Below are 21,910 nucleotides of genomic sequence, written 5' to 3' on the forward strand. Positions count from 1 at the left end.
GTCTTAAATTTGTGTGGTAAAAACATGTTTTTTTCCCCTTTTTCCTGAGCTGTAGATCGTCTGGCCACCCCTCACATTCAGAGCTTTTTGTTCAGTTGCAGCCAGACGAACCAGCAGATGTCAGCAAACCATTGATCAGATTTTTTTGTGATACACCCTCATTTCTTTCCTTCCTCTTAGCCTTGATGTCATATATATATATATATCTATAGATAAACAAATCAACAACACTCCGTGAATGTGTATAGCTCAAAATTAGAATAAAAGAATCATTTTGCAATCAACATCAGAGAATCTCAGCGCACAACCTCTGTAGACAGTGATCAGTGTTAATGTCACTGTCATTACAGTGAAACCCTCAAAAGATAAGATGATCTGTATGTGAAGGGTAGTAACAGAGATATTTATACAACATATTCAGTGTTACAGTAATTTTGTGACACATTCTGTGTCTCTTTTTTGAGTTGGAAAAATGAAGCTTGAGTATTGACACAGTATCTAAGTGAATAATGTATCACTGTTTGCCCAGAGTTACTTTTGGAGAAACTGTTGCTTTTGAAGTGCTGGTGGTAGTTTCATTTCTCATTAAAACCTTCTTTGGTTATGTTGGTGGCATCAGTTGGCCTTTACTGTCTGCTCCAAAGCTTCGATTGAAGGGCTAAGGCCATGTCACTTGGAGTAACGGCTCATACGGGCGGAAAAACTGAAGACTGACTACAAATGATGTGGCTTCCTGCAGAGGGGGAAACACCACGGCAAATGTGTGAATGTGTTTTTCTTTTTTGTCTCTTTCATACCAAATATGAGTCTCTCATTCTCCTTCCCTTTGTTTGAAAATCAGAAAGAGCTCAAAGATGAAACAGCACAGCAGATGAGAGAAGATTGATATATTTATTTCAAAATAAATCATGGCAATTTTACATTAATCAGTCTCCTTACAATCTCTAGTCCTTGTCATTATTCAAATATTTGTACAAAATGCTGACATAATTTTCCTCCGGTAAGCACGTATTTTGCGATTTCCTGTGAAGCTCGTTCTGAATGTTTTACTGTAACTGTAAAGTGTGACGTGAAATTGGTGTGCCTGTCTGCTTTTGACTCACTGATGTTGTAGGTGGGGGAGTCACATGTTTATGTTTATCCTGAGTCCATAAATGTCAATTCCTGATAACAGTAATAGTGTGAAACACACATGAACCGCCTACACACATGCACACACATGGCCCTTTACCACACACACACACACACACACACACATGCAAACACAATGTTTACCACAACAGCACATGAATGTTAAGCTGGTAACGTTTTCACTCTTCTGATTTGATTTTTAATGAGTCAAATGTCTGACTGTGAAGTAATGTGAAACTAAATTTGAGGGGGAAAATTTATGGTTCTCATGCACACACACACACACACACACACACGCACGCACACACAGAAAAACATTCCCGCCTGTGATTTTGGTCAGACTTTTGAAGCCATTGTGAAAGTGATGTGGTTTAAGTGTGAAGGAAGTAAATGCAGAGATCGAAACTCTGGACCACAGAAGAAAAACATACCAAAACCTGTATCCCCTCTGCATCAGCCTTTGGGACTTCATCAGGAATTGCGTTACTCCCACTGTCAGATTTTTATGTTTTATGATACATTCCTAACTGGGTTGTCAGGCTCTTAGGATAGCTTTTGTGTGGACGTTACATCCAGTGTGTGAACCTCAACAGTGGGGAACTCAGGGTGTCTGTGGCATGGGAACCAGGGAGCTCCTCCCTGGTTGAACTTACACACCGAACACAAAGGTAGTTTTCCTTCCCATTTGCGAGGCCTAAAGTTTCAGGTCAAGAGGAACAGGTATGGTTTCCTCCCGAGTTACGGAATGAGTGTGATTTTTCCAGTCAACCTCCTTCAGTCCAGTCCGGTCAAGGCCGCCCACTCTTTGTGGTGACAGAGACTTTTCGGTCCAAGCTGATCTACAATAATGTGATGCAAGCGAGTGGTCCCTAATCTTTTTTAGCTTGTGAGAATTCATTACGAAGCAAGAGCATTGTATGGAGATGGATTTGTCTCGGTATTATTTTGAGTGAAAAATTACAATCTACCACTTGCCTTGATTGGTTATTGAGTTAGGTAAGGTGGAGAAAATATTCAAATATGACTACATTTAAACTAATATTGAGAATTTTTAGGTGGGTCCTTTAAAGTGGCTAAAATGTGTTTTGCTGCGGCCCTCGTCGACAGCAGTGCATTGCAGCTTCCGTGACAGTAGATTTAGGTCATCAAACATGCTAGCAAAGCAGCACTGTATAAATTAAGCTCTGCAGAAAAGTGATATACATCTGACCACCATGTTTAACTCTACATCTTTCAACATTACAGTTACGGCTGAAAATGACAACAGAAATATACAAGTTTGCAGATTTTACATATCCCCACAATCCGAAAGTGATCGGTGACGTCTCAGTGATTCTGTCTGATTGTGTCCCCTGCATCCTTCCTAAAATGTGTGCCTGTGTTATGAAGCCATGTCCACTTCAGTAACATGTCTGTAAGTTGTTAGTAATTTTTCAAATTAGGTATGTTTTGAGACCTGAAGAAGTAACATTATACAATATTTTGCAAGACAAAGCATGTTTGTAGCTATCTGATGACGTCTTAGATTGTCTTGTGAGCCCTTGTAGGTGTTTTGTTCAGTGTGTCGAAATTTAAGGGAATCTGATATTTTTAAAAGCTGACCAGATTAAGTAGAAATAGATTTTCATAAGTGCGTCCTGCAACATATGTAGCAGCCGAGAGATAAACAATTTGTGATAACAGCTTCCTCTATTCCACCATCAGAGCACTGATAACATCAATTTCTCTCAAACTCCAGTTGTAATAGTAGTTTTTGGCAGTGTAAGCCAGAATTTAGGTCTACAATGGACTACACACTGATATATGAAGTATTCTATGTTTTTGGACCTGTGTAAACTGGTTTTAAAGGCAAAGTTTATGATCGTGCCACTTCACCATGTGAGTGCAGTGATCTCATTGTAAACTGTTACCTGTGAAAAAGCAATAAGTATTCATTCAGTCTGTTTTGTCCCTTTGGTGTATCAGTGTTTGTCTTAGGGGCCATTCTTCCTGTGCACCTGTGCTAGTACTTCCTGTCTCAGTCGCCCTCTGCTCCCCTCATCCCCCCCACCCCCAAACCGCATCCTTCACACTGTCACAATAATACATGTAGAGAGAGAGAGAGAGAAAGAGAAAAAAAAAAAAAAATACTCCACAGTCACAGACACAAAGACGACAGCGCAAAGGTGTGCAAGTGAAAATGACAGGGTCTTCCCCATCTCTACCCCTTGGTATGACAGTTCCACCATTTACAGTACCCAGCTCTGCAGTCACAAGGTGTGAGAAACGGTCAGTGGTGTACATTCACATTCATGCCCTCGGTCGTGTGTGTATGTGTGTGTGTGTGCATGCGCGCCCGCTTTTGCTTCTGCTTATCACTCCTGAATATGCTGTAGAGGTCTCTGGGAAGGATAGTCGATTGTTGGAGGTGTGCTCTGTTCCTGGATGTGATCAAAAGCCCGCAGGTAGTGGCCATTGTTCTGCTGATAATAGTACACCAGTTTTCTGGCAAACACAGGCTCAACCTAAAATGAAATTATATATATATATATATCAAATATGTCTGTTACTGCTGAATTATTTTGACCTATTACACCCTACAAAGGAGAACAGCAGTGTCCAAAAAGCTGTGAAAACTGTTAAAAGTTTTTTGGTTTACTAGCATACTGCTTTCCAATAGTTATAATGCCTTCACTTAATTTTATTTATTTTCTTCATAAACACAACTTATGCATCTCTGTTTTGCTGGATGTCCATTTGTCAGACTACTACTCAACTAATATTGATATTTTTTACTGAATTCAATATAATAATTTAAATGACATTTTAATACATTTAATGGCAGCTTAACCCAGGGTGTTTTACCCAGGTATAAACAAGTAAACAGTTTTATACTTTAAGACTCTTTTAATACCACTTAAAGTAATATTTATGCCCAAATGTACACCAAAAGTGAAAATACACTTTTTCACAGCCAGGGATTGTGAGTAAATTTAGCTTCAGTTTTATTTAAAACGAGCCATGACTGTCTCACCAGCGTGCATGATGTAATGCTTCTGTTTTAGCTGCAGTTACTGCAGTTTCGTAGTTTTTAAGCTTATACTAAAAAAAGGTGTTTTCACGGAAATTACACATAAACACAAAGTCCAAATCAGGTATTAACTTAATTTTGACCAAATATATAGGCAAGTTACTGTATATTTTATTTGTTGGCTAGTATTGAGGACTAATTACTCTAAAGGTTTTTTCTTATATGGTTGTTCGAGTGGTAAATTCGAATATATTTCACCCCCTGACACTGCAATAGCAAACAAAAGGGTACCTGTGCAGTGATCATCTTCCTGGGGCGCTGTGGGTCTGGGTACTCGTCTCCAAAACACAGCACCACCTGGTATCTCGGTAAATGTCGGCCATTATGGGCAAAATCTTGAAGCTCTGTGTGAAGAGTAGCAACAAAAATCACACATTTAAAATACAGACATTTAAAATACAGAATAAAGAAACATTAAAAACCCCAAACTGCTCACACCACACTTTCCCCAATCATCGTGATTTTTCTGCCAACCACTGATGTAGATGATGGAAATTTTAGTGTGAAATGACACAGAAAACACCATTTTGTCAAAGTGTGGTGGACCAGAGGAGGTGGGTGGGGACTCCACACATTTTGGCCCCCTGCAGTTAATGTGACGAGCTTTTCAGTGCTGCTTCAACACTGTGAGGGACTTACCCAGCTGAAGCACCTGCTGGCTCTCCTTCATCATTATCATTATCATTATCATCAGAGCCATTGTCGACATGACCACAACCATCGTCATACTGTTAATAGCTGAAGCAGCAGACCTATTATTGCAAAGTTATTCTTAATGCCTAAAGAGTGCAGTGACCCATAAAGGCCATCTTCATGGCTACCTCTGTTACCAAAGAGCAAGAGAAAATATGTTGTGTGTAATGTAATCCATGGCGGATAATGTACAGTCAGCTAATCTAATTTGAACTACAACTTGTGAAAAAATAAGTTATGAAAAACATTTTACTCAAAAATATTCACAGTATTGAAAGCTTTATGTAAAAATGATGGGTTTTTTGTCATTATGTTGGACCCCAGTCCCCTGTGCAAACACCGGTGAATAAAATACCGTGAGCAGTTGCAGTATTATCAAATTTAATTGAATGACACCTCAAACTATAACCCCCTTTAAGCCTCCTAATGCCCTCCCCCTCCTACAATTGTGGTACCTACAACATTTGGTGTAACTGTGTAAGTTACACGCATTCATTTATTTGTGGCACCCTGCCATGATCAAAGCATCTGCCAGCACTAATTATTTTTCTATTTTTTAAACTGGAATGTCCATTAGGAGTGCTACTGGACTATACACTGGCCTGCTGTTCAGTTATGCATTGCACCACTGTCGGAGCACAGTGCATACTCTGGGCAAAGACGGAGCAGTAGAACGCTAGGCCAAGTGAAAATAAAACTGTCGTGGTGCTAGGTCTAAAAGTTTGCTGTCATTCGCCTCTCCTTTGGGCCATTGATCTGATCTGCTCTGAGCAGATTGACGGATAAATTATCCACCATATGACTCAAACTCCTCAAACTGCTGCTGAGAAAAAAAGGAAGATTTCGGCTTGCGATGCTTTCACAGACACGTAAAAATGTGCGAATTTAGAGAGGGGACACAGAACTTTCCAGAAGGGACACACACACACACAAGATTTGAAAAAATGTTTTGCTAGAAGATGACCTAAAACCTAACTTTATAAACTTTGCAATAGTAGTTTTTTTTCAGGTATATTGTATTATGCTGCATCATATTTGCACCAAATGTTTGTGCCACTGCGTCCAAACCTGCAGGTGTCAACACAACACCACAGAAAGATATTTTATTGCTTACCAATAAGAAATTGCTGGGTGTCAAACAGTTTGCATGGCTGTTCCTTCTCCAGCTTGTTGGGTTTATCCAAAAATGGAGCCAGAGGTCCTTCCCAGTACACTCGCCCCTGGCAGAGGCGTTTAGCGTATAACCCATCAGGGGTCATCCAGAGAAGCACCCCCTTCTCCAGTACATTAGGAAGCATCTCAGCACCCCGCCTCTGAGACTCTGGGTACGGGAATGGAAAAAGGATGATTTCTGCCCCACTGTGAAATTTGTCCTCTGGGCACGGGGAGGAGGACGGAGAGGAGGAGGAAGGGGTGGTGATCCGACAACCCTCTGGGCTGCTGGTGGTAACCTCCTTCACCAAAGACTCTCTGTAGTATAGAGACACATGCAGGCTGAAATCTGGAAGAAAGATACAAGCATTTAGCAGATATATCCTTGTAGGGAAACTCTGAAAGCTTAAAGAAAACTTAATTCTAAATAATCTTATCTTTCCAAGCATCTTTTTAACCATCATTTTTTTAAAAATCTATAATCGTTTGATAGATTTAAAAGAAACTCAATTCGCTATCATTGCCTTCAGAATAGGGAAGTAAGTAGGTGTCACACAAAGTGTTTGTTGTTTCTTATCTGTCAATGCAAATATTTTTAAAATAGTAAACAAGCGTGTGAGTGAACGCCTGTGTAATACTGTCTTTAACTGGGCTTCAGATGATTCTTTACCTGTCATGGCGTTATTGTCCATTGTGTACACAGGCGGTTGCGATTCTGAAAGATAGGTGTGGAAGGAGAGCTGGAAACCTGTACAGAATAAATGAGATAAATATTTGGTCAAAATTAGAATATTGGATATCAAAGGGCATTACAGCACTTCTGTGCAGGGATGAGGACATTTTTATAAAGTCAAATATGGAACAAATGCAAATCTGTAATGTGACAAAATAGCCTAAATGTATATCAGTAGACTGAGCACACACAGAACTCCTGTTTCACACATCTTCAAGTCATACTCAAAAACAACCTAACAGTCAGTCCGTCCACATAGACAAATTTGCCACTTTTTGTTGCATGGACCACTGATTAGTAGTGCAGGGCTGCGGAACCAATTGCCGCATGTTTCCCAGCCACTTTAGTCCTGCCATCTCTTCAGCCTGCACCCTGCATCAGTATCACGAGGACTGTGCATATTAGTCCTTTCAATATGATATCATTTAAATGTTTTGTATCCCACAATTTTAGGTACTTAAGTATCACCCTTGCCAAGCTCAAATGTGTGTTGTTCTTGCAATAACTAGTAAACACCTTATATAGTAAACACCTTATAAAGACTGTCTGGACTAAAATATAAAACTGGCAAATATATATACGTACTGTATATGTTTTCCCTTTACATACAGTAATATACAAGTGCAGTATACAGTGTTTAAATAATCAATGATTCCTTGGGCAGTGTATCATATGCATGGTACTATTCATAACTTTGTTCAGCTAGCTTTTTTTCTTTGTACATAAGATTAAATTAATACATAAGGAGAAGTGATGTACAACTGCTGCTCAGTATTGTTTTTAAATAATGGCCAGTTAATGTACATTAAAATTCTGTGAATAATTCATTGATTCATACTCTCTATAGTGATAGTACTTAAAAATCTGTCTGGTGGCACAAGAAAAAGTTCCAAACAACAATAACCACAATAAACCCATTAAAGATATGCATTAACATGCAGAAATATTGACATACCTACAAACAATGACATTGACATTTATGAGAGCTTTAAAATCAGGCAGAGACACCAATTCCCTTCGCTTCTTTTTGAAGGCCATTCCAAGTGAGAGGAGCAGAGCACATAAAAGCTTTCTTTCCCCCCTCAGTCTGTGCACAAGGAACAAACAAGACTAAAGACGTCTCAGATCTCCTAAAGATCAAAATTGAATTCTACTGTAAACAATATGTGAAGGATAGTGATAACTGTTAATATTTTAAAGTGATCTACAATTCACTGATACTATCTTTTGACCTGTTAAAGGTCCAGAGTGTATAATTTAGTGGTATCTACTGGCAAAAATGGTATATAATACTCATAACTGTATTGTCAGTAGTGTATAACCACTTGAAAATAAGAATCTTGTTTTTGTAACCTTAAAATGAGCCATTGGCATCTACAATACAAAGTAGAGTCCGCCATGTTGATTCTACAGTAGCCCAAAACAGCAAATCAAAAACTTGCTCTAGATAGGGCCAACTGCGTTTTTGCATCAGCCACCTTAGTTCTTCTGCACGCTTGGCACACAGGAGAAGATTCATTTCCGCAACCTCACCGCTAAGTGCTACTAAATCCAACACACTGGACCTTTAAAGCCTCAGTTCATAGATGGATTAGACCATTAAATGATAAACCAGAAAGGTTTGATTGCAAGCTCTCTCTACATTTTGCGTCAGTTATGTGAAAACTTTATTCCATCTCTGACTTCTCTTTTAATAAAAAAGAATGTTAAGATGTCAGGTGTCTGAGGTTAAACATTCACGCCATTATTTTGGTAATATCATTGAAAAATCCATATTTTCATACATCAAAGCAAACTAAAAGTCCCTGCAATACACCAAATGAAAGTTGAAATAGACATTACATCATACTGAATATCTGCTAAGCATTACAGTCACACTTGCATTGAAATTCAATAATTATAGGTTCCCTCTATTTGTAATTTTTACCATATCTTACCATTTTCTGTGTGTGACCCCGGCCAAGCCCGGCCAAACGGTGACGGGTAGTGGCACTGACCGTACTGCAGCTCTGCATGTGGCCCGTGGTGATGTGGAGGTGGAAGAGGTTGTTGTTCGGGGGATGAGTAATCCCTCCAGTCCCTTCTCTCCTGAGACACCATATAGCCAGGCACCTGGGAGAGAACCGCAAGGATGATCACTCGGAGAAGTGAGACAGTTGCAGTCATCATCACTGCAGATTCATGTATTTGCTCAGGGCACTCTAGAGAATCGAGCAGCTACAAAATGAATCTGCTGACCTGGGTGTGCAGAGATGTATATGGAGGAATATAGCCAAGGGCATTTACATTTGACGGTGTCTCCTCCATGCTCATCTTCATACCTGGAAAGGTATCACATCAGAAATGCATGTAAGGTGATTGTTTCAAAATATTAGACATTGCCATCCTCCCCCAAAAATGCATTAATATGATTCCCAATATTCCATGATCATAACATCATTTTATTGTGCAAAAACAGAAAATAAATGAGGCAAAATATCCTGTGAACCCACCTAACTTAATTTGTTTTTGCAGCTTCAAACTGTGAATGTGTTGCATGCACTTGTGAGGTCCTGCTATTTTCACCGAGGCAAATCTGAATCCTGTTGATTTGTTCACTCAGATAGTAAGAAACTGCTCTGGTGTGACAAAAACTGTCATTTGATGGCAGAAACTTAGTTATGCAAGGCTGGAGGTCGCCTGGCTGTGTTATGCACACCCTGCACTTACTAACCGAAGCCCTCTAAAAAAAGCACTACGGCCTTTTTGGTACATGCTTTGGCTTCCTTTGTGCTTCCTGCCTCATCAGAAACAACTGCAGTGGTGCATATGTATGTGAAAATTTGCCAATAGTCTGTAAACAATGTGAGATGCAACAGTGCGGCGTGTGTGCGCATTGCCTTTGACACAACTATTGATTTAATAGTTTGTTGTCAAATTCGAATCACAAACTATTTTACTTACCTTTTCACATCTGTCCCTTTCACATGTTGTAATTCTCACAAATGGTACTGCATTTTTGATGGATGATATTTACATACACTTACCTCTTTTGGCTCCTTCTGGAATGATTCTGTAGACTTTATAGGGGTCTGAGATGTCCAGTTGGCTTCTTTCCACTAACTCATCAAAGTCATTGCTTTTATTAAGAGCACAGCGTAGTCTTGTTTTCCATGTGGGGGGATCTGGCTTGTCAACTCCTTCCTTATATTTTCCCTTAAACAATGCCCAGGCCTGAAAGAATTGGTGAATAGATTTGTTTTGCACTTCCTCTTTTGTACCAAGAATTTAAAAAAAGTTAGGGCTCTGGAGAATAGATTAATACCTAAAGCTTCTATCACTTTTGAGCGAGATAACCTTTTGAAGACAGTATTAAAAGTTTTAAAAGGACACAAAGTCTAAATCGGCTTTTTAAAGTAACTAATTCATATGCAATAGTGTGTTAGAGGCTTCAGGTGCAGTGTGAGAAGTTTAGTGGGATGGTCTGACCTTGAAGAGCGCAGCATCCTCCTCTCTGTTATAGTCTTGTTTTCCTGCATGTTTCCATGGAATCCTAAAGATGCTTTTCTCCTCATTTTCCCAAACCAGGCCGGGATATCTCCTGCTGTCAATCTGATCAATCAGCCACTGTCTCAGTTTGCCATTGCCGCAGCTGGCTACCAGGCCGCTGTCCTCATCCAGGTTCATCTTCAAAATAGAACAAAGTGTGCAACAGAACAGTAAGCACAGTAAGATACACTTAAATTGTACTTTTTCTAATGTTAGATTCAACCATTTAAATTAACCTAATAAAGTATGTGACAAAATAAAGAAATTAGGTTAAGATAAAAACTTTTCATTATTAAAATTTCTAATTAAAATTGTTTCCCAATTAAACTTCTTTTAGTGATAAAAGAAAGGCCAGGGTTATTTCGTGCAACAAGTCTCTTCCACATCCCTATATCTGTAATATTTGCAGTAACTTTTGATACATTTGATCAAGTTATCTCGCCATGCTTTTGACACGTTTTGCATACTGAGGACTGGTATGAGGGTGAGGTTCAAGTGGATCATTTTCTTAATTTTACTTTTTCATTATTTTTTTTTATTCTGATTCCCTGTCTTTGCATTTTGTTTAAACTTGTTTTATTTTTTTTTTTTGCTTAACTCATTTATGCACCCTCATGTCTGGATACGTAAACATCTGTCCTGGTTAAGCACGTGGGTGAAAAAACGGTTTTGCTTTTTGAAGTGCTATATAAACGGAATAAACTTGAACTTAAAACTCTTTATCATTTAGGCAGTGTTTGCATCTGTCAAAAAACAAATGTGACTCCTCTGAGACACATGTATGAATGTAGCTGTAATTTATTTACAAGATTTTTACTACAATGCGTGGTTGAATCTACGCTAATAAGACATCTTATCACGTTTCCTAAACATACTGTCATCAGTTAAGTAGGACATTAATTAACTCAGATCATATTTCTTATTTTATTGCCTAACTAGAAAGTCTAAGATGACCGGCAAATCTGTTCTCTTTAGATTTTACCTGCTAGACTTAATATTTTACAGTAGTGAGAGAATTAGTTCAGGCATTTTGTCTTACATTAAACTACAGGGGAGAATTAATACAAAGTTTTCACTAATTAGCCTACAATGTTAAAAATTCAGTCATTCATCTTAAAGAAGCTGCTGCTGCCGCTTACCGTCTCGCATGTGAACTCTCCCCGCTGAAATCTGTTTTGAGGCTCTTGTCCTTTTTCTGAAATGTTAACACATCTTGATTTGTGACAGGGAGGAGCCTGTCGAGCTCTGAGAAGTTCAAGAGGAGATGCGTAGCCATCAGGCGCTCATTTCTGTGAAACTCTGCGCCCACGCTGCTCTGCGGTGGGGAATCCCTCTAGTGACACCCTGAGCAGACACTTGGACACTTCATGGAACAGTTACCTGTGCACATTACCAAAACAAAACAAAAAAAATCCCTGCATATATTTTTGTTTTCGCAAAAAGTGCAAGCTTATTTCCACAGTGGTGACTACATATTTATGTGGTATTAATTTTGTTACTGGGGAAACGCTGAATTGAAGCAGCCAAAGTCAGAACATACATGGCTGCATCCAAAATATGTTTTAGCCTACTTTAGTATTACTGCCCTCCAGTGGCTTATCACGAACATGCACAGTTTAAAGAACACTACCCTGCATTATCTCACATGCTGAAATTAATGTATTTTTTAAAATATTTTGTAGTCTCTAAAGACAATTGAGAAGAAAGAGTGATAAAAAAACGTGATCTTGGTGTTTTTGATGTCACCATGCGTGACCTCCCTTGCACATGAGACAAACAGGAAGACAACCAGGAAACAGAGACGTAAACACGGCACAGAGTTTTATCAGCTTCGATTCGACAGCCCACCGACTGCCACAAAATGCTTGACTGTACTGCTTTTATTTCACTATTTGAAATCATCATGACACGGTACAAAAAAAAACCAACATTGATAAATTAGACAAAAAAAACAGCACCAGAAACATAAACTTAATCTAAAAATGAATATGTGCTGTACATATGAATGGTCTCTTCCAGTGTTCATGGTTGTAAGAGGATCATTCCTGTGGTGTTGAGCGACAGTAGTCCACTCCTAAGCACTTAGACTTCCAGACAGGTCCAGTATACTGTAGAATCACACAGTGGTGTAATCCTCCCAAAATATCTCATCAAAGATCTGATCAGAAACCTCAAGGTCGGTTAGCCCGTTTTTCTGCCTCCTCGCCATTGACTTTGGACGTCCTGGTGAGCAAATCACGCAGATCAGCCTCATCATTGAAGGGATTGTCCTTATATTCCCTCTGTAGCCATTCTCTGAACTATGGGGTTAAAAAAAAAGCTTTTGATGATGATGTAAAGAATTTCACAAAATAATGACAGTGCACTCTCTCCCTACAGAAATCACATCTACTCAGCTATGCATTTATGTATTTCACACTCTCTAAAGCATCTTATCCTCCCTCAGTTTCTAGGACTGACCTCATCAGCTTGAGTAGCCTCAAACTCCTGAAGCTGTCGCTGGAAGCCCAGGTTCGGGCCAGCGCAGGGCCGAACCACCCTCACTGCAGCCAGCGCCTCCTGCCAGCCAAGTCCTGTCACCGTCATGATGTAGGCCACCACCAGGGTGACACTGCGGGACACACCTGCCAAACTGTAAGAAGACAAGGTAGGAAAAACAGTACGATGCATGAAATTGCACTTTCAAAGGGACGGTTCTCCCCCAAAATCAAAAATACATTTTTTCCTTCTTACCTGAAGTGCTGTTTATCAGTCTAAATTGTTTTGATGAGAGTGTTTGGGATATCGGCTATAGAGATGTTTGCCGTCTTCCAGTATTATGGAACTAGATGGCACTCGGTTTATGGTGCTGAAAAAAAACAGACATCTGAAAAACTCAACAGAAATGTCTCTCTCCAGATATCATGAACCTGTTAATTAAGATAATTAGGCAACTATATAATTTGACCAAACTGTGCCTGCCAGCTGTATCACCATGCAGATGGAAGTGTGCATCTACTGCTAGCTCGCTGAGCCAGCTAACATAACATTTCAGCAATGGAGGATGTCATTAAGGGTTATATCTCGCACTGTACAGAGCACACGCCTCTCGTTCATAAGTAAATGCACTATTCCTTTTGTGCTATGATACTGTTGGTGAGTGTAGTTCAGTAGAAAGAAAATAGTTTCGACATTAAATCAGTCATAACATCTGTGTGATTATTTTGAGTAATCAGGTCAGAGAAAAACAGACATTGATGTTGAGTTTTTCAAGTTCATGTTTTTGGCACTTTGAGCACCACAAGCAGAGTGCCCTCCAGTTCCATTATACTCCAGATATCTCCACAGCCAATATCTCCAAAACTCAGCAACTAACACCAAAACAACTTAGACTGATAAATAGCACTACAGGTAAGAGAAAATAAGCCCTTATCCCGGGTTTAAAAATCAACAACATAATATTCTTTGTCAAAAAAAGGACATTGTGACATGTAACAATTTTCTGAATGTGCAAAACCAGATTTAAAACCAGCATACTGATGTGCATATTAAACATACTGTACGATAACTAGTGGTTGAAACCACATAACCTTCTATCTGAAGATAATTTAAACCAGAGAAAAGATTCCCAGTGAATAAATACCAGCTTTACCAGATCCTTTTTATAAACAAGCTATATTGTGATGATGTTTTTATGCATTCTTGTAGTGTATTTAACTTAAAAGTACCAAAAAAAATTCCATTCTGAATCATTTTATTTTCATGGTGAGTTAGAAAATGGTTAGAGGGCCACACAATAACTTACACACTACGCATGGATCAAATCTAAACTCTTTGCTCACTAATTGTAGTAAAGAAACCTGTGGTGATGAGAAATCTTATAAATAGCCTTATGTTCCCCTGTATTTCTGAGAAGACCCTCTGTCTAACCAAATATAACTTTCCCCTGTTAGCACATGGTCAGCTACCCCACTACACAAACACAATGTGGTCAAACCTGTTACTGTACTCTGTTTTTGGGAAGTTCAAGAATAGGCTTTTGCTTATCATTTAATCCCCTCTGTGCAGCTGTAACGCATGAGTTCACTTCGGTACCTGGTTGATCTCAGTTTTTTTTTTCAGCTTTAGATGAACTGCGCATTTATACTCAACACATCTATGATTGCATTATAAGGTACATGGAGGAAATCTGTCTCATTCGGCTACTTTAGTAGCGTCTCGTTTGTGTGCGGGAACCTTGATTCTAGCTTTGAAGTGAAGCTACAACAAGCAGTCTCACCAGTGAACAAGGCAGCCCTCTCCTTTCAGGCGCGACTCGTGCATGAACATTATACTTTGTTTAAAGTGCTGAGTCCTGCGGAGCATAAAAAGATGTTTGTTATAAAAGGCATTAAACCATAATGAGAACACTGCTGCAGGAGCTGTGACTATGTGCTGTTTTTTGTCCTCACTGACACTTAAAAGCTTCTGCATGCATCTAAAGATTGATTGCTTGTGTTGTGCACAGTGTGTGTATGTTTTTGCACCTGACTTGTCAAACCCTCTCATTTCTTATCCTGGATGAATCAGGATGGGGGTGTGTACATATCAGGTTTGAGAGAGATGGTGTCATATTTTGCATAACAGGTTTCAAACACCTTGCACACTGAACTTAAGGTATTAGGCAACCAGGGGCGGCAGAGGTGACAAGGGCATTAGTGTGTATATATATATAGTGTGTGTGTTTATATATGTGTGCATGTCCTTGTATAAGTGTGTGGAGGGTTAGGGGTAGCATATAAATAGAGACACAGCACCAACCATAGTGCTAAAACTGCAGAAGTGAGCTGCGACACTTCCTTCCTGCTTTAAGACTGCCTGATGTGTGAATTTGGCCATAGAAGATCTGTGTGTCTAAACCAGGGTGTCCCTTATGGAATGCCATTTTAATCAATATTAAATAATTAAACAAATAAATATGTGCAATGAAATACATTTTTAATGTATTTCAGGGCACTTTTTAACTTTTATTTTGTAATGTACTTTTATATACTCTTAGTTATTTCAGCACAGTTTTATTTATTAATGAAAAATTTATTTCCAGCCCTTTTTTTGTTCCCCTCACAATATGCAAATGAAGTGGGCGTGGTTATCTCACAAATTCAAAGCAATTATACACCAAGAAGATAAAGGGAAAGAACAATGAGGAGGAAAGAATAAATTAGAGAAAAAAATGGAGAACAAGATGGAGACAAAAACATTAGATGCCCATTACATATTTATTTATTCATGGATTTGTTTCATAGTCATATTTGTTTATTCCCTGCTCATATTTATTTATTTATTTAATATTGACTAATATGGCATTCAATAGTCCCAGGTGATGCACCTTTGATTCTTTTGATTTTTCTTCCCCTAAATCCCATGTTACATAAAAACAAAAGCATGTCATGTCAAAGAGCTGCGATCCCACCGTTTCTGTGATCCAGCCAAGAGAATAAGTTCACAGTTAAATGTTGAGCTGGTGAAAGCATATCATTTACACTTTAGCTTGAAGAAAATGAACCTCAGACGCCCACACAGTGCAGCCTCAAATGGATGTGGTACTCTCTCTCTCCCTTTCTCTCTGCCTCAGCCTTTCATTGTTCTGTGTTGCTGTGCGGCACATTTTGGTACTTACAGGTTTTGTGTGGGCAGGTCAGCTGCTGGAATGCACAGATAGGTCATCTCCTGAGGGGAAAAGTATTACCTGTCAGCACGCATTCACTTGCTCTAATGCATTTAATGCAAAAATAAAGCAAATAAACACCACTGCATATAAACGCTCTCAAGGTTTACGTTTGCATTGCAGATGGTTAATGTGATTATTATGAATCTGTGGAGGAATAAAGGCGATTTGTAGTCACACTTGTGTGTGCCACTGTTTGAAAATGACTTGCAGCTATTTAGAAACTTTACATCAAAGTGACTAACCTCAAAAAAATAATAATGAAGCGAGACTGAATAGTGGCTCAAACAAGAACAACCGCCTACTCTGAAGCCCACGCAGGCACACAACTCAGCACACTGACCCAACCAACTGTTGTTGACTTACATTTTTCATGAAACTCCAACTATCACGAGTATAAAATTCCCCTGCTTATTGTTCACTCACTCACTCGTTCGGGCCTGACAACAGTTTGCTCAAGAAGCAGCATGGCTCCTGTTCCCGACCGACCTGACAGACCGGTTATTGATGGACTGTGTGAGGACTCAGAATTCGCTTTAGACACAGAGAGGGGTCTCGGCCAATCACTGTTCAGCCTCGTTTGTTTGATCACTTTGCTTAAAAGATTAATGAGAAATTTAAGATGCACACTAGGGGTAAAGATGCTATGTCTTACCTGGAGGATGGGAGCTGCACTGTCATGAATGGACAGGATGTGTGTGATGTTGTTCCTGGCTAACTGTTCTCGGTCTCTTGCATCTGAAACAAACACAACAAAAATCATGGTAATGTGCTGTCATATGCAAGAAACAAATCTAAATAATTATTTTTTAATAGACACACCTTTGAAATTTCCCAGGTACAAGTCAGGCAGTATCTATAAGGACAGAGATATATTTGTAAACTTGAAGCAGACATTTTTGTTTTAATTAAAAAAAAAAACAATATGTACACAAATACCACTTAAAAGGTACAGTAAAGGTTAAAAAGACATATCTGAAAGATGCATATATATGTGAGCAATACAGGTGACAAAAAATGCATCAACAAATAAGCAGACAAGACAATAAAGAGGTAAATATGTATAAAATACACATAAAAAGAAAGAGAAAAGCTGTACACACATACAGATAAAAGGGTATGTTCAGTCAGAGGATTGGGAAAGGAAAGTTGCATAATTTCCCAAAAGCTTTTACACTTGATTGTTGTTTATTAAGCTGGGTGACTGGAGGAGGGGTTTCTATTCAAGAAGGACAGATACAAACCTAAGGGGTGACTTGAGAAGCATTTATCTAGCATTTATCATAAAAAAATGAATTAGATATTCAAAAGCGTCACTGTCTAGATTTTCATAAAAACAGATCATAACATGAAGCAAACATGGTAAAAGCATCACTGATATAGTGGTGCAGCAGCTGAGAGGAAACAGCTGACTCAAATGACACCTTCAAAATATAAAGTGATAATTAGAAATGAAAGGTTAAAATCTAAACTTGAGATACTGTGACTGGAAAATAGCATAACCAAAAGATCAGGTATCACCATGATATTAAATATTCATAGTTCCACCACTTAAGTTAATAAGGTTTAACGCTTTTGTCCACTCGTAGATGATTCGTGTCCAACTAATGAGCTGGCACAACTTTTTCTGACAAATATCTCAAATTATGGCATGTCCTTAATTTCCGATCTGTGTGTGAACTCAACGCTAGTCGCGTGCAACAGATGAAAATCCTACCTTATTGATGCCATTCCCCATGCTGATATATCACGTCTGGAAAAATAATGGTGTAAATAAACGCCACGGTGTTTTCTCGATGTTCGGAAACGCTTATCCAGCGGCTTGACGGTTTCCCAAACCCGCTGTAGGGCTGCAAACTGCAGCAGCTCCGCGTCCGAATGAGCTGAGCACTGCTTCCCAAGTTCCGCGCGCTGAATGCTGGGAGATGTAGTTTGCTGATATAAGGAGAGGGGCGTTTAGGAAAAACACAGGTGCAGATAAACCCAACCCTGGATTTTTAGTTAGATATAATGAGAATATTAATAGTCTACCCCCCCGGGGTCGATGACAGCAAATACCTAACCCTAAAATATACTTTAAAAATACAACAGGCTGCCTAGATACTACAGCATAATTAGCCAAACTCCCTTGTGGATATATTATAAAAATATAATGGGCCACCATTATAATAAAGAAGGGGTGAGGGGCGGGTAACTATGAAATTTTTGAGATTATGAAGAAATTACTTATCTTAATGGTCTTTTTTACTTTTTTACTTTTTTTTTGATAAATGCACAACGAGTTAGGCTTGTTGACAGTCTGTCCATTTAAATGTGTCTGTGTTTAAACCACCTTAAATATTCAGTAGTTAACTCGGTTAAATTTTATTTACAAAGTCCATTATCACAAATCACAATTTGCCTCAGAGGGCTTGACAACAGACGACATCCCTCTGTCCTTAGACCCTCACATCGATCAAGGAAAAACTCCCCCCAAAAAATGATAGAAACCTCAGAAGGAGTGACTGAGGAGGGATCCCTCCTTCAGGATGGACAGACATGCAATACAAAAAAACAGACAAAAAAAAGAGACACAAAATGAAAAAAGGGCACAAATTACTTTTAAAATTAAAAAAAGAAATACCAAAAAAAAACAAAGAAACACACTACAACTACAAAGAGACACAAAATGACAAAAAAGATAGAAAGAAAAAGACTCCAAAATTAAGGAAAAACCTCACACAGAATGACCTCAAAGAGACACAAATGGACTACAACTGAGGCAAAACAACAAAAAGGAGACACAAAATGATTACAATGAGCCATAAATTGGCAGAAAAGACAAAAAATATCACAAAATTACCTCATACAGACACAAATAACTAAAAAAAAGGATAAAATAACAAAAAAACAACACAAAAACTACTAGGAGAAACAAAACAACAAAAAAGACACCAAATGACTATGAAGACACACAAAATGACTGTACCGGCAACAAAAAATTCAAAATCTGTGTGTTTCCAGTCCTTTAGCAGAGGAAGTAGGGCCTTTTACATGTCTATGCCCAGGGGCAAATTGCCTCATAATCCGCCCATGCTGTTGACTCATTGTTGAATACCAAATAACTTTTATTCACACAGTTGGTAAGTTATGTAATCACCCAGAGAGAAAGAGACTATTGGGTTTTTCTGCAGATATGCAATTCCTTGTTCAGAACCTCAAATTTCACAGCAGAAGAAACATATGAGGCATTTTTACCATATTTGACAATTATTTTTCCTCTTTGCCTCAAATTCCTGAGGGGATATACATGGATTGATGACTACACAGGCCTATCATAGGCCCAGGGCCCCAAAGTGTCAGCCACCTCCCGGGCCTTCGTCTGCAAAAGTCAAATTATTGTAGTGTACCAGCCAGGAAAAGACTCAAAATGACTACAAAGAGATGCAAAGGAACTGCAAAGAGACACAAAACATCCCAAGAAGACACAAAATGACCTCAAAGAGACACAGAACCTCAAAAAGATGTATAAGGGCCTGTGTCCACATAGAAAAGCAGTGACAGGCTGCAGGGTAGAGCTTCATTTCTGCGCCTCATATCAGAGCACTCCCAGCACTTTTTATTTTAACTGATGCATGGGTTTTATTTCTATGACAACAGTATCTTGACATTAGCATTAGCTAGTACGCTAACGTGACGCTATGTTTACAGGGGGTTGACCAGGTAACAACACCTTTACAACTGTACAGTGATAAAAGCACAACACACACCAGCAACATCCAGTGTCCGCCAGCTGATCTGCTCTCACAGACGGGCTTCTCTGTCTCTGTTTTGACAGTCGCCCAGCTAAAGGAGCAGCAGTGAAATCACCAGCACCTTTCTGAAAAGTTCAGAGACTTTAAACTCAAAGTACCGGGAGCGGCTGCACAAAAAGGCAGAGCGCTCTAAAAAAAGATGCTAAGCACTACGCTGTGTCTGCCGGCTGACACAGGCCCTAATGACTACAAAGAGATGCAACACAAAAACAATGGAAAGAGGAAAAACCGCAATGTATGTGTGTCTTGCTCCCCTGTAGGAGAGGTGGTGGGGCCTTTTGTATATCTGTGCCCAGGGACTTATTGTCTGATAATCTGCCCATGCTGATTCATTGGGCTGAAGTACGGGATGGCAAGTATTAGTCACACTACCCTCCCTACTGTGGATGGTCATCCTTTTGGACATGGAAGCATCATATGTGATTAAACAAACACCAGGAGAGCCGTTTGTCTGCACCATTACCAGAATTAGGACAACTGCCTCCATTGAGAAGCTCATCAAACCTCATGGAAAGAGACAGACAATAGGACCGCCAAAGAAAATGACCACCTGGACATGAACCTCCCCCGGGAAGTCTTTCAAAACAGGAGAAGACTAAATATGTAACTACGAGAGAGGGATGTTGTTCCATTACTCTCCCCAGGGAAAATAAACCCTGGACAGGAAGATTTCACCATCAACCTCTTCTGAGACGTGGCAGGCAATCCAAACCCAGTGCCACGAGCCAGACTGCTGAACAGAAAACCACCGAGATTACTAGAAAAAGCAACTTCACAGCATGGGAAAACTTCAGTGGTGCTATTACAGAGAACCTGGCACTTCTGTACTGTTTATAATCATGTTAAACACATCAACAGGAAGTTCTGCTACCCACTGCCCCACATTGACAGCACATATACACCGCAGGCGCCAGTTGATTAAACTTCCTGGTGATCTGTTGTTGTTCTATGTGGGGCTATGTGTGACCGCCAGACGTGAATGAGAAGAGGTGTCTTCTTACTACACAGAGTGGTTCACATGGCAAAAAATGCTTCTTGTATCATGGCTGAAGAACATTAGTGAGCTCAGTCCAGTCCATGCTTATACGCTGTTCCTCCGCCACAATACTGCTGTTATTCTGGCCTCACTAAGTCTAAAACAGCCGTTGTCTCAGAGCTGAATACCTGAAATAACTCATGCTGCTAGTAATTAAGTCTTTCACGGTGCTCAGGATACTCAAACTGTAACAGTTAAGTTTTACACAAATAACCCAAAGATTACCAGCAATAATAGATATAACACAAAAAGGAAAAATAGATGTTAACCAGAAACCAAGACAATACTTGACAGGTAAATCTGATACCGCTTTGTTGTGGCTTTAGTGTGTGCAAAAGGAGGAATTATAGTGTGGGTGTTCACAGATAGGCTGCCCAAAATGTAGGCCTACATGTCATACATCGCCCGCGTTGTCAGATGATACAATTCAGGTGGTTTCCCGCTCTAGTTTCACATAAACACTTGTTTTATCAATGAACTTGTTTTTTTTCTGTTTCTTTTTTAATTAGGCTAGGACATTAATCTAGCTGTGCTGCTTTAATCAATAATGCTCTGAAATTGTTCTTCCAAAATGTTTGATGGCCTCCTAAGTCTTTTATGTTATGTAAAAGCTTTCTAGATAACTGGTATCCAACCTGGGGGTCTCAGTCCCCACTAGAGGTCGCCAAAGCTGCACAAGGGGCCATTTTGAATTTAAAGGGGGTAAATAATAATAATAATAATTTTAAAAATAATTAAATGATTTAAAAAAACAACACTAGGTCTATATAACAGATTTTCACACATAGAAAAATGAAATTGTAATTTTCAAAATTTTGATTATTGTTCAAGATATAAACTGAATATAAATCTCGTAGGATAAGGCCATGGTGAAGACTTGAACACAAGCTATATTCACAGAGCCTTCACTCTTTGCTAAAGCTAATAGAACAATGAGTGGTGTTGTGGATGGTGTATGCAGGGAAATAGGTTATACACACCTCCTTTTCTGGTCAATTACACTATATCTACTAATCAACCAAAAAGCCTCTGGAATATATTGGAGAGTATACCGACTCTCTCCTTGGCTACCTACCCATATACATAA

General features: G+C 39.2%; 2 protein-coding genes across 2 annotated transcripts; both read right to left on the reverse strand.

Moving 5' to 3' along the window:
- Nucleotides 1-872: 872 nt before the first annotated feature.
- On the reverse strand, nucleotides 873-11,496 carry irf4a (interferon regulatory factor 4a). The gene is made up of 9 exons (XM_042497359.1): nucleotides 11,447-11,496; nucleotides 10,248-10,445; nucleotides 9,806-9,992; nucleotides 9,018-9,100; nucleotides 8,717-8,891; nucleotides 6,717-6,794; nucleotides 6,009-6,395; nucleotides 4,433-4,545; nucleotides 873-3,635 (listed from the first exon to the last, which is right to left on the reverse strand). Exons 2-9 carry the CDS (start codon nucleotides 10,443-10,445, stop codon nucleotides 3,486-3,488), a joined length of 1,371 nt encoding a protein of 456 aa, XP_042353293.1. The 5' UTR covers nucleotides 11,447-11,496; the 3' UTR covers nucleotides 873-3,485.
- A 631-nt stretch (nucleotides 11,497-12,127) lies between these two features.
- dusp22b (dual specificity phosphatase 22b) lies at nucleotides 12,128-17,877 on the reverse strand. Its single transcript, XM_042497360.1, has 7 exons — nucleotides 17,711-17,877; nucleotides 16,816-16,849; nucleotides 16,649-16,731; nucleotides 15,946-15,995; nucleotides 14,566-14,640; nucleotides 12,768-12,939; nucleotides 12,128-12,607 (listed from the first exon to the last, which is right to left on the reverse strand). Exons 1-7 carry the CDS (start codon nucleotides 17,729-17,731, stop codon nucleotides 12,479-12,481), a joined length of 564 nt encoding a protein of 187 aa, XP_042353294.1. The 5' UTR covers nucleotides 17,732-17,877; the 3' UTR covers nucleotides 12,128-12,478.
- Nucleotides 17,878-21,910: the final 4,033 nt, after the last annotated feature.

The sequence above is a fragment of the Plectropomus leopardus genome, chromosome 12 (genome assembly GCF_008729295.1).
Source record: "Plectropomus leopardus isolate mb chromosome 12, YSFRI_Pleo_2.0, whole genome shotgun sequence".
Classification (NCBI taxonomy): Eukaryota; Metazoa; Chordata; class Actinopteri; order Perciformes; family Serranidae; genus Plectropomus; species Plectropomus leopardus.

What these genes read in the sequence shown, in the direction of transcription:
- irf4a (XM_042497359.1), bottom strand. Translation starts at nt 10,445, where the DNA reads ATGAACCTGGATGAGGACAGCGGCCTGGTAGCCAGCTGCGGCAATGGC. An exon ending in AGGATGCTGCGCTCTTCAAG is followed by an intron (nt 9,993 to 10,247) that starts GTCAGACCATCC and finishes CAATTCTTTCAG; the next exon opens with GCCTGGGCATTGTTTAAGGG. An exon ending in GGAAGATGATCACTGCACAG is followed by an intron (nt 3,636 to 4,432) that starts GTACCCTTTTGT and finishes ATTTCATTTTAG; the next exon opens with GTTGAGCCTGTGTTTGCCAG.
- dusp22b (XM_042497360.1), bottom strand. Translation starts at nt 17,731, where the DNA reads ATGGGGAATGGCATCAATAAG. An exon ending in GTACCTGGGAAATTTCAAAG is followed by an intron (nt 16,732 to 16,815) that starts GTGTGTCTATTA and finishes TGTTTGTTTCAG; the next exon opens with ATGCAAGAGACCGAGAACAG. An exon ending in GTGCAGCTCCCATCCTCCAG is followed by an intron (nt 15,996 to 16,648) that starts GTAAGACATAGC and finishes TTTTCCCCTCAG; the next exon opens with GAGATGACCTATCTGTGCAT.